Source organism: Scyliorhinus canicula, chromosome 10 (genome assembly GCF_902713615.1).
Source record: "Scyliorhinus canicula chromosome 10, sScyCan1.1, whole genome shotgun sequence".
In the NCBI taxonomy this organism is placed as follows: Eukaryota; Metazoa; Chordata; class Chondrichthyes; order Carcharhiniformes; family Scyliorhinidae; genus Scyliorhinus; species Scyliorhinus canicula.
In genome coordinates, this window is record NC_052155.1 from 191,493,619 (window position 1) to 191,510,424 (window position 16,806).

Below are 16,806 nucleotides of genomic sequence, written 5' to 3' on the forward strand. Positions count from 1 at the left end.
AAAGGACATCCCACAGCAGAAGGGAAAGATCTAGCAGTACAGAACAAGATACCAGGTGGGAGAGGGGACGTAGTTTGTCAAGGTCTCGGAACATGAGTGAGACTATGAATGCTACTAGGAATAGAAGCCCACATTCACGTGAGATTTTGGTGGCCTCCAATAAATTAGATGGAGAAGTTATCAAAGATGCCAAGCAGCAAGAACTGCATTGTTGGAGTGAATTTGGGGTATGTACGGAAGTACCGGTTAGGGGACAAAGTGCTCTATCCCACAGATGGATTTGCATGGAAAAGGTTCTTCCGGATGGAATTTATAAGGCAAAGGCCAGGCTTGTGGCAAGGGGATTTGAAGAAAAATTAGAAGATCAGGATTTAAGGGTAGATTCACCTATGGCAGGAAAGGTTATTTTAAAGATCTTCTTGGCTCTATTAGTCACAAAGGCATGGGAATGCAAATCTATAGATATAAAAGCTGCCTTTTTGCAGGGGCATCAACTTCAGAGAGACATTTTTCTCCGTCCTTTTGTGTGGTGAGGCTCATGATTTTGGAACTATGGTAATTCTGGGTTGAGGAAAGAATTCAGGGTTGGAAGTCAGGCTTCTGGTGCATTTAAATATATTGGACTGGAAATCAGACAGACTGAGTTAGGTGCAACTTTACGTCAGCAATCTTATTTGGAGAGCATCAGCCCAATTGCAATTAGTCGTGGTCAGGTTTCACAAAAAGACGCAGTGGTTTCAAAGATGGCAAAAGAGCAACTGCGAAGTTTAATTGGGCAACTGAATTGGTTAGGTAGACAGACTAGACTGGACGTTAGTTTTGATGTCTTAGAGTTGAGTACAAAAATGAATGAACCTAAAGTGGACATGTTGAGAGCAAATAAACCGTTGGTCAAACTAAAAATACAGGAGTGTGTTTTGAGGTTCCCGGTTTTAGGTTATCTTAGGCACTTGAAACTCATAGTTTATAGTGATGCGTCCTATGCAGATTTATGTGATGGGGTTTCAAACGCAGGAGGTTTTATAACTTTCCTTTTAGGGAACAATGGTAAATGTTGCCCTCTTGTGTGGGCACTTGCCGCTGAGATGTTAAGCCTTGTAGAGGCAGTGGATATGGCCTTTTATATAAGTCAGATATTGACAGACATTTTGGGACTAGAGGATTTGGGTAACATACCCATTGAGTGTCACATTGACAATCAATCCCTGTGGGAAAATGTGCAGTCTACAAAAAGTGTCAATGAGAAAAGGTTAAGGATAGACATCGCAAGTTTGAAGCAGATGTTGGACAGAGGGGAGATAGCAAAAATTAAATGGGTCGACAGTAGCTATCAATTGTCAGATTGTTTTACGAAAAGAGGGGCTTGTTCACAGAAACCTTTGGATGTCGTTAATGAAGGGCGCCTGTTTCTGTGACTCTTTTTTTTCCTTCCAAAAACGATAAAAAAGAGGGGGGGAAATTGCGCGTGTTTTTGAGTTTCTTGTAATTTTGTTTTTAACCACATAATTTTTTTTCTCCAAGGAAGGGGAGATTGTTAGGGATAGTTTAAGAGACATTCCATTTCAGTGTCTCTTTTGATGTTAGGTATCCAATAATTGACACTGATATGTAAAGAGATTGCAGGTGGCCCTTGTGGGGTGTGATGTGGTGAGTTTTATATGGAGTATGTTCAAGGAAAATAAAGGTGTCTTGGAAAAGGAGCAGAACTCTTCACTCTACTGAACAGCAGCCAGAATCTAACAGTTTCCTCTCACAAGTCCAGGAAAACGTACTGGTTAGGCATTGGACTGTGGCGACTTGAAGATTTTCACAGTAACTTCATTGCCATGTGGCCTACCTGTGACACTAATAAAGATTATTATTAAGATGTTTGTTCATCATTGTTGGATGATAGACCTACCTGATTTGAAGACGGAAATTGATAATAAACTGACTGATTTATAAAGTGCGTTCCTTGGACAGTTTCAGGCTAGATTGTTTCATGTCTGAAATTTGGGTACAGAAAAGTTGATGCATGTGGAGGTGTTTCTGGAAATGCTATTTATTCAAAAAGAATGTATTGCTTAGAATAATTATAGAAGATACAAAAGTCAGCCAATACTGTACAATTTGTATCAGAATACATTATTAAAAATGCTTCTTCGGAGAATGGCAAATGCATCCAGCTTCAGGTGTAGGATGGTTTCCATAATTCAGTGAGAATGTAGAAGCGCATCTATGACCTCGTCTTTAGTAAATCAAATCCATCTTTTCCAACCGAGCAGTAACAGGCAGCAATATTAAAAATCATCTCAGTAACAAAGTGAGTCAAACAGGATGTGTTTAACCTTTGACAAGTTTTACTTTACAGATTTTCAATGATTATGGACTTCCTTTTGTTTTATTTTAATTCTCAACTGTCCATGATCCCAAATTGATACCATAAATGGCAATTTACTATCGGAACCCAAAGAGATCCCATAAATGTAGGAAATAGCAAGGTAATTAGTAGGTGTATGTTTCTGCAATTGTTAACTATTAAAAGTATTTTTTTTTTGTTCTACAAAAGCATGGGATGTGCCCAAAAGAAATAAATACTTGCAGTTACAATCTTCATTTGGCTCATTGCCTGCTAATTTCTAAAAGTAATACCAAATCCAAAAAATTAGCAAATCAAAACAACACATTCCTGTTATGGATAAACCAATTTCGTTAATTGAATGCAGAATTGATGATTTTTCTTCAAATTTTTTGATGTAATATATTCTGAATACAAGATATGGAACAAGAAACACAAACATTATCAATATAAATGTCAGTGTCTTTAGTTGGGCACGAAAAACTTGATGAGCACATGTCTGTGAGCCATGCTTGATGGCCAGATTTGACATTATACTTATCTGCCAGATAAACAAAATGATAACGGTACCTATTGTTGTACAGATCAAAATATAGTTGACTATCCTCACAGGTGCTGATGAAATTTCATCCTCAAAATGAAAACACTGATTTTCCTCATAATTCTGGTTAACGCCATAATTAATTAGAAATATTGGAAAAATAATCACAGTTGCCACAAGCCAAAGGGTTACACAGAACACTGAAGCAATCCATGGTCTGTTAAACTTTAGATACTCCCTCTTTTGAAAGACATTAAGAAATCTTGTGGTGATGATGATCACATAAAATACAAAGGTTAAATACATGTGAACATGTATAATAGCACTGACCAACTTACAGAAAAGTAGGCCAAATTTCCATTGTTCGGTTATGTAGTAAAAAATACGAAATGGCACTGTTATAAGAAAAATGACATGTGCTACTGAGAGATTGATTATGATAAATGACTTTGAGTTCTTGTCACTCTTGAGTATCCGATGTAGCATAACGCTAGCTCCAATGACTCCTCCCACAAACACAATAGAGTACAATACTATTAAAACAGACTTCTGCTCTTCATGGTCTAAGTGGACTGTTTGATTATCGCCCGAAGAGTTGGAATGGCCTTCAATAGATATTGCCGATTGTTCTGTCATTTCTGTAGCTGATGAATTTAGTTTGTTGCCCAACCTTCAATAAAACAAAAGCTCTTATGTTTATCAACATGGTGATAGTTGCACAGACAGTGTACTTTCTCAAATTCTCAGTCGTAACCCAAATGTGTAGTTTTAATATAGTCCACAGAAAGCTGTGGAGGCCAAATCACTGAGTGCCTTTAAGGCAGAAATAAGATAGGTTTTTGATCAATAAGTGGGATCAGAGGTTATGGGGAGAAGGCAGGAGAAGTTGGGAAGTTATGTTGTAGTTGTATAGGACGTTGGTGAGGCCTCACCTGGAGTATTGTGGTCAGTGTTGGTCGCCTTGCTACAGGAAAGATGTTATTAAACTGGAGAGAGTGCAGAAGGATGTTGCCAGGACTCGAGGGGCTGAGTTACAGGGAGAGGCTAGACAGGCTGGACTGTTTTCTTTGGAGTGTAGGAGACTGAAGAGTGATCTTGTAGAGGTGGATAAGATCATAAGAGGCATGGATAGGGTGAATGTACTTGGTCTTTTCCCAGGGTTGGGAAATCGAGAACTAGAGGGCATTGGTTTAAGTTCGAGGGGATCAACGTGTAAATTGTAAATTATAACACTCATCCATTTCTTGTACAGTTTATAAAAAATAAAATAAAACAGTTTACAGATGAGATCACGGAAATGAAGGTCTTCAAAATGGTCAACTATTTCTGAAGCGTTAGGTGTTCAATTTATTGTTATTATATGAAAACATGAAATGCAAATATCAATCAAGCCAAATACAAATAAAAAACATTTGGAGAACTTAGACAGGTAGACATTGCAGCTTCCGAGAAATGTCTGACCGAGGAACGGGTGAATCTCGATGCCAGGACTGAATTGCGTACAGTTCGCGTACTCGTTTGGGGCACTGCCTCTGAAGTAATTCAGAACCTGCAGATGGTCCAGCACTCTGTCCATGTGAATCTAGAGAAATTCTAATTTCTCAATGTCGGATTTGCTGGGACCTGAATTGCCGCTGGGGAGCTTGACAAGCTGCAGTTGTTTATATGCACGTCACTCCCCACCCACTCATTCCAGCCAAGAAGGTGGCACTACAAACTACAAATCCACGCTTCACGGCCGCAGAGCTTGAGAGAATGTTGGATGTGGTGGAGAAGAGGCGGGGCACCCTCTTCCCCAGTGTGGGCAGGAGGCTACCATGCACGGTCATTAACCAGGCCTAGGTGGAGGTGGCCGATGCGGTCAGCGTGCTGAGCCTCACCAGGCAGATCGGCACAGACTGCTACAAGAAGATGAACGACCTGCTTAGGGCAGCTCGGATGAGCCATCAACTCTGTTCCCTTGGCATCGTTCTGTCCCTCACTCCTCACATCACACCTCCACTCCCATAGAGGCCAACCAAAACCCACCTGCCTGTATCTTCCACCCCACCCTGCACAAACCCCAACACCAATATTGTCCTCTTTGGCCAGGTGCCTTGCACACGCATGCCACCAGCTACAGACCCCCCCGTGTAATTCACCTCCATACGTCTCATCATGTCCTTTATGTGTCCCCTAGGAAAAGACAACCCATAATCTCCGGGACCGGGAGAAGACCGGAGGGGGAATCCCTGACCTCTGGGTCCTCATCCCTGCTGAGCAGAGGGTGATGGCATTATCCAGGGAGGTGCAGTGGAGAGCCGTCTTTGAGGCGGAGGTCAGCATGTGACAACTAAGTGAGCCCCTAAAATGTTGTCCCAAAAGCAAGTGAGTCATCTCCATCCTCCAGGCAACTCCTTCCCAAGATCTCACCATGTCTCTTGTGTTTTGTCTTGCAAGATCACCATCAGGTTATACCAGCCTGTCTTGAGGTACCTTGCCCCCAGCACACCCCACCCAGGGATGCCACCAACAGCTTGTCACTGCACTCAGCTGCATCTTCCATCATCGCAGACTATCACCCCGGTGGGGCTCCTGGGTCACCTTCTGCTGCACACATCACACATGCTGCAGCACATCAGGTGGAGGTAGGGACTCCCAAGGGAGTGGTTGGTTGGAAGGCTGCCCGATCCCAGGAACTAGCTGTAGTCCGGACAGGTATCACGCTTCTGGAAATAATGATCCCATCGCTGGTGGAGATGCAAACGCAGAGTCAGGGTCTACGGGGGGGGGGGGGGGGGGGGGGGGGGGGGTTGCTAAGTGTGCTTTACACTTAATTTCTCTGTTTTATAACCTTTGCTCTAGAGTTGCCAGTTATCTTTATGATACCACCACGGGGTTCAAGTTCAAGTGCTGATCAATAACTTAATACACCAGTTAGTAAGTTCCAAATCAAAACACATTTATTATATACACAGTCAATCGCTACTCATGCATAAAATACTACTCACTAGACTATCTCTAACACTAAAAGGCCAATACTTAGCTTTGGAAACTGGCCCACCAGGTCAGGGGAACAAATGGCCTGTCGTTCGATTCTGAGTCTGCAGGTTTCCAGCTGGTATGGACTAAGGGCTAGGAGCACCTATCTCGTAGCGTGTGTTGACTGGACACTTACTTGGTTGGTGCAGCTGCTAGGCAAGTCTCCCCGAGCTGAGAGTCACGGTCGAGTTCTTTGAGAGCTGCCAAGAAGCTGTTAGGCAGGTCTCTCCTCGCTGAGAGCCAAGAGCCAAGAAGGACGAATTGAACTTGGGGACCCTATTTTATAGTCCCCAGGGGCGTCACGCCCTTCTGGGCAGATCCCGTACCTGGTTCCAAGTGATTGGACTAAGTTCTGATCACTTGGATCGATTTCTCCAGTACTGGAGCTGTTCCCTGATCGCTGGTGTCCTAAGTGTCCGTTGACCTTCCTTTGTCTTGGCTCCTGCTGGCGCCGAGGAGTCTGGTTTGGTCTTGATTACTTCAATGTATCTAATTGTTCCTGGGGATTGCTCATTAATATGTAGATGGCTTTTGGTTTCGGTTCTGTCTGGGTTTCTGCAAGTCCTATTATACAGGAAACTTTGTACCTGCTTGTTTTCCTGTCCTTGGCCATTTCTCCCTGCATTCTTAGCGGATCTCCATTTTGGAATCGGGAACATAGAACATAGAACGATACAGCGCAGTACAGGCCCTTCGGCCCACGATGTTGCACCAACATGGGAAGTCAAAAACTAAAGACCATCTAACCTACACTATGCCATTATCATCCATATGCTTATCCAATAAACTTTTAAATGCCCTCAATGTTGGCGAGTTCACTACTGTTGCAGGTAGGGCATTCCACGGCCTCACCACTCTTTGCGTAAAAAACCTACCTCTGACGTCTGTCCTATATCTATTACCCCTCAATTTATGGCTATGTCCCCTCGTGCTAGCCACCTCCATCCACGGGAGAAGGCTCTCACTGTCCACCCTATCTAACCCTCTGATCATTTTGTATGCCTCTATTAAGTCACCTCTTAACCTTCTTCTCTCTAACGAAAACACCCTCAAGTCCATCAGCCTTTCCTCATAAGATTTTCCCTCCATACCAGGCAACATCCTGGTAAATCTCCTCTGCACCCGTTCCAAAGCTTCCACGTCCTTCCTATAATGAGGCGACCAGAACTGTACGCAATACTCCAAATGCGGCCGTACCAGAGTTTTGTACAGCTGCAACATGACCTCATGGCTCCGGAACTCAATCCCTCTACCAATAAAGGCCAACAGACCATAGGCTTTCTTCACAACCCTATCAACCTGGGTGGCAACTTTCAGGGATCTATGTACATGGACACCGAGATCCCTCTGCTCATCCACACTGCCAAGAATTTTACCATTAGCCAAATATTCCGCATTCCTGTTATTCTTTCCAAGTGAATCACCTCACACTTCTCTACATTAAACTCCATTTGCCACCTCTCAGCCCAGCTCTGCAGCTTATCTATGTCCCTCTGTAACCTGCAACATCCTTCCACACTGTCTACAACTCCACCGACTTTAGTGTCGTCTGCAAATTTACTCACCCAACCTTCTGTGCCCTCCTCTAGGTCATTTATAAAATGACAAACAGCAACGGCCCCAGAACAGATCCTTGTGGTACGCCACTCGTAACTGAACTCCATTCTGAACATTTGCCATCAACCACCACCCTCTGTCTTCTTTCAACTAGCCAATTTCTGATCCACATCTCTAAATCACCCTCAATCCCCAGCCTCCGTGTTTTCTGCAATAGACGACCGTGGGGAACCTTATCAAACGCTTTACTGAAATCCATATACACCACATCAACTGCTCTACCCTCGTCTACCTGTTCAGCCACCTTCTCAAAGAACTCGATAAGGTTTGTGAGGCATGACCTACCCTTCACAAAACCATACTGACTATCCCTAATCATATTATTCCTATCTAGATGATTATAAATCGTATCTCTTATAATCCTCTCCAAGACTTTACCCACAACAGACGTGAGGCTCACCGGTCTATAGTTACCGGGGTTATCTCTACTCCCCTTCTTGAACAAAGGGACCACATTTGCTATCCTCCAGTCCTCTGTCACTATTCCTGTAGCTAATGATGACATAAAAATCAAAGCCAAAGGCTCAGCAATCTCTTCCCTGGCTTCCCAGAGAATCCTAGGATAAATCCCATCAGGCCCCGGGGACTTATCTATTTTCACCTTGTCCAGAATTGCCAACACCTCTTCCCTACGCACTTCAATGCCATCTATTCTAATAGCCTGGGTCTCAGCATTCTCCTCCACAACATTATCTTTTTCCTGAGTGAATACTGACGAAAAGTATTCATTTAGTATCTTGCTTATCTCCTCAGCCTCCATACACAACTTCCCACCACTGTCCTTGACTGGCCCTACTCTTACCCTAGTCATTATTTTATTCCTGACATACCTATAGAAAGCTTTTGGGTTTTCCTTGATCCTACCTGCCAAAGACTTCTCGGGCGCGATTCTCCGCACTCCCGACGGTGCGGAGAATAGCGTGGCTCGTAAAATTTTACGGCCACGCTGTTCTGACGCCCTCCCGCTATTCTCCCCCCCCCCCCCCCCCCCACGCCCGACTCCCGATACGAATCGCTGCCGCCGTTTTTTTTACGGCCGGCAGCGATTCTCAGCTGTTCGATGGGCCGAAGTCCCAGCCCTTTACGGCTGTTTTTACGAACGGCAAACACACCTGGTCTGGCGGTTCGTAAAAACGGCCGTAAACTCTCGATCTTTAAAACCGTGGCACCGATTGGCACGGCAGTACCACGGCCGTGCCAAGGGTGCCATGGGCCCGCGATCGGTGGGTACCGATCGCGGGCAGTGGGCCTGATGCCCGCGCACTCTTTGTCCCTCCGCTGCCCCGCTGTATCACTTCGCGGGGCGGCTGAGGGGCATCCCGGCCCGCGCATGCGCGGGTTTCGCGCAAATGCGCGATTACGTCATCCGCATATGCGCGGGTTGGAGTCTTCCAATCCGCGCATGCGCGGCTGACGTCATATGACGCGTCAGCCGGCGCAAACTCTGGCAAGCGGGCTTAACAAAATTCGTTAAGCCCGCGATGCCGGAGTTTACGGCGTCGGCATGCTAGCCCCGACCGGGGACCAGAATCGGTTCCCGGTCGGGAAGGGGGGGGGCTGGCGTCAAACCCGCCCAGATTTGACGCCACCCTTACGATTTCTCCCCATATGGGAGAATCGCGCCCCTCATGTCCCCTCCTTGCTCGTCTCAGCTCTCTCTTTAGATCCTTCCTCGCTTCCTTGTAACTATCAAGCGCCCCAACTGAAACTTCACGCCTCATCTTCACATAGGCCTCCTTCTTCCTCTTAACAAGAGATTCCACTTCTTTGGTAAACCACGGTTCCCTCGCTCGACCCCTTCCTCCCTGCCTGACTGGTACGTACTTATCAAGAACATGCAATAGCTGTTCCTTGAACAAGCTCCACATATCCAGTGTGCCCAACCCTTGCAGCCTACTTCTCCAACCAACACATCCTAAGTCATGTCTAATGGCATCATAATTGCCCTTCCCCCAGCTATAACTCTTGCCCCTGGGAAGTGGCCAACTCAGGTGGCTACAGCGGGGGGGGGGGGGGGGGGGGGGGGGTCAGCAATAATCCGGCGCCTGCAGCTACAGCTGGAAGAGTCCAACTGCCTTCAAGGCAAACATACGTGGTACCCAGGCCAACACTGAATGGGTGGCAGCTGCAATGGAAGCTTTGGGTGTGAAAGTCACAGCCGTGGGTCAAGACATCCAAGGCTTGGGCACACTCTGCCGATGATGGCTGAGGCTCTGGCCAGGGAGCCCAATCATAGGCAGCTATGAACTAGACCCACATGGACATTGTTGCAGCGCTCCAGAACTTGGCCCAGTCACAAAGGGTCATGGCTGAGGTCAACAAGAGCATTGGCTGAGTGCTAACTGGCCTGGACAAGTTGCAGAGGGACATGTGTCTGTGCTTCATGGCTGAGGGCATCGAGAGCCTGGTTGAGACGAGAGTGGGCCTCCTGGACTGGCAACGCCAGATGGAACACCTCAGTGCTTCTTAACCTCCATCCCCAACTGACACGAGCGTAACTAATGGGCAGCGGGCTGAACAGGGTGGCACCTCGTGCAATGTGACACCTGAAAGTTGGCTGGGCCCATCCAGGTCCAGGCCCTCCAGAAGACGGCCGTCAGAGGCATCTCAGGTCAGAGGGCAAGCGACGAGCAGGTCGCCTCCACATCCGTGTGCTGTCTGGGCTCACACCTTAGAAGGAGCAGTAGGACACGTTAAAATAAGGAAGTTCGACACTAGTTAAGTTGGCACAGGTGCAGCACACAGCTTAGACGTAGAGGTCAGGGCACAAAATGTAGATGGTCACTAAATTTAGAGTACCAAAATTCTTTTTTTCCCAATTAAGGGGCAATTTAGAATGACTAATCCACCTACCCTGCACATCTTTTTGGGTTGAAGAGGTGGGACCCAGAATGAGCCACAGAATGTACCATTACACGTGAGGAAACCATCCACCTCACGTGGTACATACTCGTACGACTCGGCCAATGTTGTCTACCTCATAGGCAAAGGATGTCCCGAGGCATTGGTACATTGGCGAGATCATGAAGATGCCGTGACAACGGATGAATGGACATCGCGCGACAATCACCAGGCAGGAATGTTCCTTTCCAGTCAGGGAACACTTCAGCAGTCAAGGGTATTCAGCCTCTGATCTCCAGGTAAGCGTTCTCCAAGGCGGCCTTCAGGATGCGTGACAATGCAGAATCGCTGAGCAGAAACTGATAGCTAAGTTCTGCATGCATGAGTACGGCCTCAACCGGGACCTTGGATTCATGTCACACCATATTCACCCCCCACCATCTGGCCTGGACTTGTGAAATCCTACCAACTGTCCTGGCTTGATACAACTCACACCTCTTTAACCTGTGATTATCCCTCACTCCAGTCGCACCGTCTGGACCGGCAAAGACTCGCATTCAAAGTATCATCTTGCATCATTGACTTTGTCCATATATGTGTTTGTGGAACCCACCTCTTCACTCACCTGATGAAGGAGCTGTGCTCTGAAAGCTAGAGATTCCAAACAAACCTGTTGGACTTTAACCTGGTGTGTAAGTCTTCTTACTGTGCTCACCCCAGTCCAACGCCGGCATCTTCACTTCTTAAATATCCCTGGATGTTGAGTTCCCATCCTTGGCCACCCTGGAGCCAGGTCTCCATCATCCCAATTACATCATACCTGTTAATGATTGTCAGCATTTGTTTTTTTGACATTTATTGCCCTTTTAGAATTATGATGTAATGTGGCCCTTTTGAAATGAAATGAAATGAAATGAAAATCGCTTATTGTCACGAGTAGACTTCAAATGAAGTTACTGTGAAAAGCCCCTAGTCGCCACATTCCGGCGCCTGTTCGGGGAGGCTGTTACGGGAATCGAACCGTGCTGCTGGCCTGCCTTGGTCTGCTTTCAAAGCCAGCCATTTAGCCCAGTGTGCTAAACAGCCCCTAGATTTTTGATTTTTATCTTTGGTTTCTCTGCCTTACACTTTTCCCTTTACTACCTTTTGTTTCTGTCCCCATCTTACCTTCCTCCGACTTCCTGCATTGGTTCCCATTCCCCTGCCATATTAGTTTAAACCCTCCCCAACAGCACTGGCAAATACTCCTCCTTGGACATTGGTTCGGGCCCTGCCCAGATGCAGACCATCTGGTTTGTACTGGTTCCATCTCTTCCAGAACAAGTTCCAATGCCCCAGGAATTTGAATCCCTTCTTCTTGCAACATTCCTCAAGCCACATATTCATCTTATCTGTCCTGCCATTCCTACTCTGACTAGCATGTGACACTGTTAGAAACCCTGAGATTATTACCTTTTGAGATCCTGCTTTTTAGTTTAACTCCCAACTCCCTAAATTCAGCTTGTAGGACCTCATCCCATATTTTACATATATTGTTGGTGTCTATATGCACTGTGACAGCTGGAGAGTTTGGAAGTGCCAGGTCCCCTGTCCGCCTACTCTCTGGAGTAGAACACTGGATTCTACCCAACCAAATAAAAGCAGATATCAATTTATTAATCTTAATTTTAAAAAAGAAAATGGGGAGACATTGAAGGGAAAAGAAAAACCTCGGGATTCCATTCATTTTTATTGTTTGAATTTTACTCGCCAAAGATCGAGGATAGTTGTTCCACCTCTGTATGTCCGTTTTAACATATCGATCAGGGTTCCAGTAATTCAATTGTGAAGTGAGACCCAATTGTGGGCTATCCTGACTCCCAAGGAATGAAAACTTGACCCAGCGAGACGGACGAGTAACGTACCTAAATGGGCTTCCGTCCCGGGGGCTAATGGAAAATCACTCTTTCCTAATTTATAGCCAGAGAAAGAGCCAAAGGTATTGAATGTCTTCGTTATGCTGTTGAGGAGGGAGTTGGGTCTGTAATATATAAAAATAGATCAATGCATAAAGAAGTGCTCAATGTTCCACCCCATCACGAATAATACCCTCCATTGACTAGAGGCCCTCAAGGCTATATCACCAGGGTGAAAAAGAGTGGAAAAAATGGGCAACCCTATCCAATGCCCCTATTCAATGGGGAAGTAGTGTTGGTGCGAACGCTGGCCGTGGGGCATTATATAACAAGCAGATCCAAGAGGCAAATTTATAGCCGAATCCAAATCTCCCGGGAATCTCAAATAAATTTCACCCTGTTAAATGCTTTCGCAGTGTCCAAGGGAAACTATCGCCTTAGGCTCGGGTGCAGGTGAGGGGGAAAGAATTACATTTAAGAAGCAAAATATATTGGCTGGTCATTTCTGGCCTGTTTGATCCTCTGAAATTATACGAGGAATACAAGGCTCCAGCCACAGCACCAGAACCTTGGCGAGGAGCTTATCGTCCATGTTTAAAAGCGAGATGGGCCGGTCTGAACCCCACTCAACGGGTCCTTTCCCTTCTTATGAAGTAAGGAAATAGAGTCCTGCGTAAGGTTCGGAAGCAATGAACCCTGGATAGAGTGTCATTAAACCGATCTAATAACATAGGTGCAAGCTGTTCTGAGAAATTCTTATTAAATTTGATCGGAAAGCCATCTGAGCCAGCGGTCTTGCCAGTCTGCTTCAACCCAATACCTTTCAAAATTGGTGAAGATTTTAGCCACGAGGATAGAGGACTGTGTGCCGCAGGTTATCCACGAGGATCAAACGGGGTTCGTGAAGGGGAGGCAGCTTAACACCAACATACAGAGGCTCTTGAATGTTATAATGATGCCGGCGGTAGAAGGGGAGGCGGAGATAGTGGTGGTGTTGGACGCGGAGAAGGCCTTTGATAGGGTTGAGTGGGGGTACTTGTGGGAGGTGCTGGAAAGGTTTGGGTTTGGGGAGGGGTTTGTCAGGTGGGTGAGGCTGTTGTATGAGGCCCCGGTGGCGAGTGTGGCAACGAATAGGAGGAGGTCGGAGTATTTTCGCTTATACCGAGGGATGAGGCAGGGGTGTCCCTTGTCCCCCCTGCTTTTTGCGCTGGCAATTGAACCCCTGGCTATGGCGCTGAGGGAGTCGAGGAACTGGAGGGGGCTGGTGCGGGCATCATGGAGGAGCATCGAGTGTTGCTCTATGCGGATGACCTATTGCTGTATGTGGCGGACACGGTGGAGGGAATGCCAGAGGTGATGAGGATTCTCCGGGAATTTGGGGATTTCTCGGGGTACCAGCTCAACTTGGGGAAGAGCGAGCTGTTCGTTGTACACCCGGGAGACCAGGAGTGGGGGATTGGTAGGCTCCCACTGAAAAGGGCGGAGAGGGGCTTCAGGTACTTGGGGGTCCAGGTGGCCAGGAGCTGGGGAGCCTTGCATAAGCTTAACCTCACAAGGCTGGTGGAGCAGATGGAGGAGGAGTTCAAGAGATGGGACATGCTGCCGCTGTCTTTGGCGGGTAGGGTGCAATCAGTCAAGATTACAGTGCTCCCGAGATTTCTGTTCCTGTTCCAGTGCCTCCCCATCTTTATCCCGAAGGCCTTTTTCAGGTGGGTTAACAGGAGCATTACGGGGTTTGTGTGGGCGCACGGGACCCCGAGGGTGAGAAGGGTGTTCTTGGAACAGGGCAGGGATGGGGGGGCTGGGGCTGCCCAACCACTGTGGGTATTATTGGGCTGCCAACGCAGCGATGGTGCGTAAGTGGGTAATGGACGGGGAAGGGGCAGCATGGAAGAGGATGGAGATGGCGTCCTGTGTGGGCACAAGCCTGGAGGCGTTGGTAACGGCGCCGCTGCCGCTCCCTCCAATGCAGTATACCACCGTGGCGGCTACCCTCATAATTTGGGGGCAATGGAGATGGCACAGGGGGGAGGTGGGGGCCTCGATGGGGTCCCTGATACCGGGGAACCACCGGTTTGTCCCGGGGAGAATTGATGACGGATTCCTGAGTTGGCACAGGGCAGGTGTTAGGAGGCTGAGGGACCTGTTTGTAGACGGGAAGTTTGCGAGCCTGGGTGAGCTGGAAGGGAAGTTCGGGCTCCCCCCGGGGAACACCTTTAGGTATGTGCAGGTAAAGGCATTTGTCAGGCGGCAGGTGGCGGGGTTCCCCCTGCTGCCGCCGCGTGGGGTCCAGGACAGGGTGCTCTCGGGGGTGTGGGTTAGAGAGGGGAGGATCTCAGCAACGTACCAAGTGATGCAGGAGGTAGACGAGGCCTCCGTGGCGGAGCTGAGGGTAAATGGGAGGAGGAGCTGGGTGAGGAGATTGAGGAGGGGACGTGGGCAGACGCCCTAGGAAGGATGAACTCCTCCTCTTCTTGTGCAAGGCTTAGCCTCATACAGTTTAAGGTGCTGCATAGGGCTCACATGACCGGGACAAGGATGAGCCGGTTTTTTGGGCGCGAGGACAGGTGTATTAGGTGCTCAGGGAGCCCAGCAAACCATGTCCATATGTTCTGGGCATGCCCAGTGCTGGGGGAATTTTGGAAGGGCGTAGCAAGGACGGTGTCGAGGGTGGTAGGGTCCAGGGTCAAACCGGGCTGGGGGCTCACAATATTTGGGGTTGCAGAGGAGCCGGGAGTGCAGGAGGCGAAAGAGGCCGGCATTCTGGCCTTTGCGTCCCTAGTAGCCCGGCAGAGGATTCTTCTTCAGTGGAAGGATGCGAGACCCCCAAGCATGGAGGCCTGGATCAACGATATGGCGGGGTTTATTAAATTGGAGATTGTGAAATTTGCCCTAAGGGGATCAGTGCAGGGGTTCTTCAGGAGGTGGCAACCATTCCTGGATTTCCTGGCAGAACGGTAGAAATAAGGCCGGCTTAACAGCAACCCGGGGCAGGGGCGGTGGCATCCCTTTGTTTTGGGCTGAAGGGACGTGAATATTTGTTTTTTGCTAATGTCGGGCGTTAATTTATTTCTTCTTTTTTGTATACGGGGTGGGGGGGGGGGGGGTGTTTGTTCTTTCTGTTCTTAGTAGTTTCTGTTATTGATATTTTGTGAAAATTTGAATAAAAATTATTTAAGAAGAAAAAAGAAAATGGAGGGGGAGTTGTGGAAGCCTTTTGGAAGGCACGTCCATGTATATTGTTGTCCCTGGAATGTAAAGGCGAATTTGTACTGGCACGGTTTATCCAATGGAATGGACCAAAAGCCGTTGCTAAAATCCAAAACCAAAAAAACTTTTGACTGGAGTCCCTGTTTGAGCATGGTCTCGGGACTCATGGCTACAGTGGGGGCTGCTGCTGGGGTTACTTTGTTCAGTTCCCGGTAATCAATAGCCAGTCGCCATGATCCATCCGGTTTCCTGACGGGCCAAATGGGTGCGTTGTTTGTGGAGGCTACTGATCTCAGTACGCCTTGGTCAAGTGAACTCTCTATTACCTTTGAGATTTCTCCCTCTGCTTCCTGGGGAAATCCATACTGTTTCTGGGGTCTGGGGTCAGGACCTGTAATTTGCACAGAGCCAGCTATTCTGCCACAGTCGTGCTTGTGCTGTGCAAATGCTGCTTTGTGTTCCTGCAGGACTGCCCTAACCTGTTTGCCTGGACTAATGGCTTGAGGGTCGAACTAGAAGTCTCCTACTGAGCTAATCCTGTTCTCATACTCTCCAACTGTGAGCGTGGCGGGGGCTCGTGCTGCCTTTGCCATTTTCCAAACACACTTGTTTACCGGATCAAACGAAAGGTTGTGGGAGCTCATAAAGTCGAGCCCTAGGATATGTTCAGCTGTCTGGGGCAGATCAACCAAAACTACGGGGTGCTTAGTTGTTATGTTACCTATTTGTATCGCTACAGAGGCTGTGATGTGTCCCTGTTACAAATGACCTGTAAAACCATTGAGTGTGATGGTGTCTGTTGTGGGCCACGTGTCCCTCTGGAACATCGTGGAGGAATTGAGTGTGGTGCGGGGCCCTCCTGTGTCCAAAAGAAATTCTACGGGGTGCCCCCGGACTTTGCCTGCTACTACCGGTCTACCGGACTTATCCCAAAGGGTGTCGCAGACCCAAGTTGGGGAGCCCGAACACTGTCAGCCTGTGCCGTTTATGTCTGCATTCTCTGAATGGGCGCTAACGGTATGGATCGGCTTTGCCTTATTCCTATTTAGGGTGCCTGTCTGTTGGTTTCTCTGCTGCTTTTGTGGCGCATTGCACTCCCGTGCAAAGTGTCCTAACTGTCCACAATTGTAACATTCTTGGGATTTGGGCGGGGTGGGCCGTTCCTGCCCTCATTTACCCATGCGGGGTTCTGGTGCGCTCCAACTGGATTCATGTCTGCCTGCTCTTCATCTGGTTTTATAAATGCGGTTTTGCCTTGGACTGATTACTCCCAAGCGCAGGACAACCTTTTCAAAAACCATTTTTCATTTTGGGCCTTGTCTGAGGGGTCATAATTTGCGCAA

The 16,806-nt window shown here is 47.7% G+C and overlaps 1 protein-coding gene across 8 annotated transcripts in view; it reads right to left on the bottom strand.

Annotated features, from left to right (window-relative positions):
• Nucleotides 1-2,023: 2,023 nt before the first annotated feature.
• The window catches only part of LOC119972876 (probable G-protein coupled receptor 141), a 71,273-nt gene continuing 56,490 nt past the window's right edge, over nt 2,024-16,806 (bottom strand). For 4 of the 8 annotated variants that reach the window (XM_038810403.1, XM_038810405.1, XM_038810406.1 and 1 more), the window contains exon 2: nt 2,024-3,549. In XM_038810403.1, coding sequence (XP_038666331.1) covers nt 2,619-3,549 — 931 coding nt within the window. In that variant the 3' untranslated portion in view covers nt 2,024-2,618. Of the gene's footprint in view, nt 3,550-10,978; nt 11,179-12,262; nt 12,379-16,806 lie in introns of those variants that run through there. The other 4 variants (XM_038810409.1, XM_038810412.1, XM_038810404.1 and 1 more) reach the window with 3 other exon arrangements.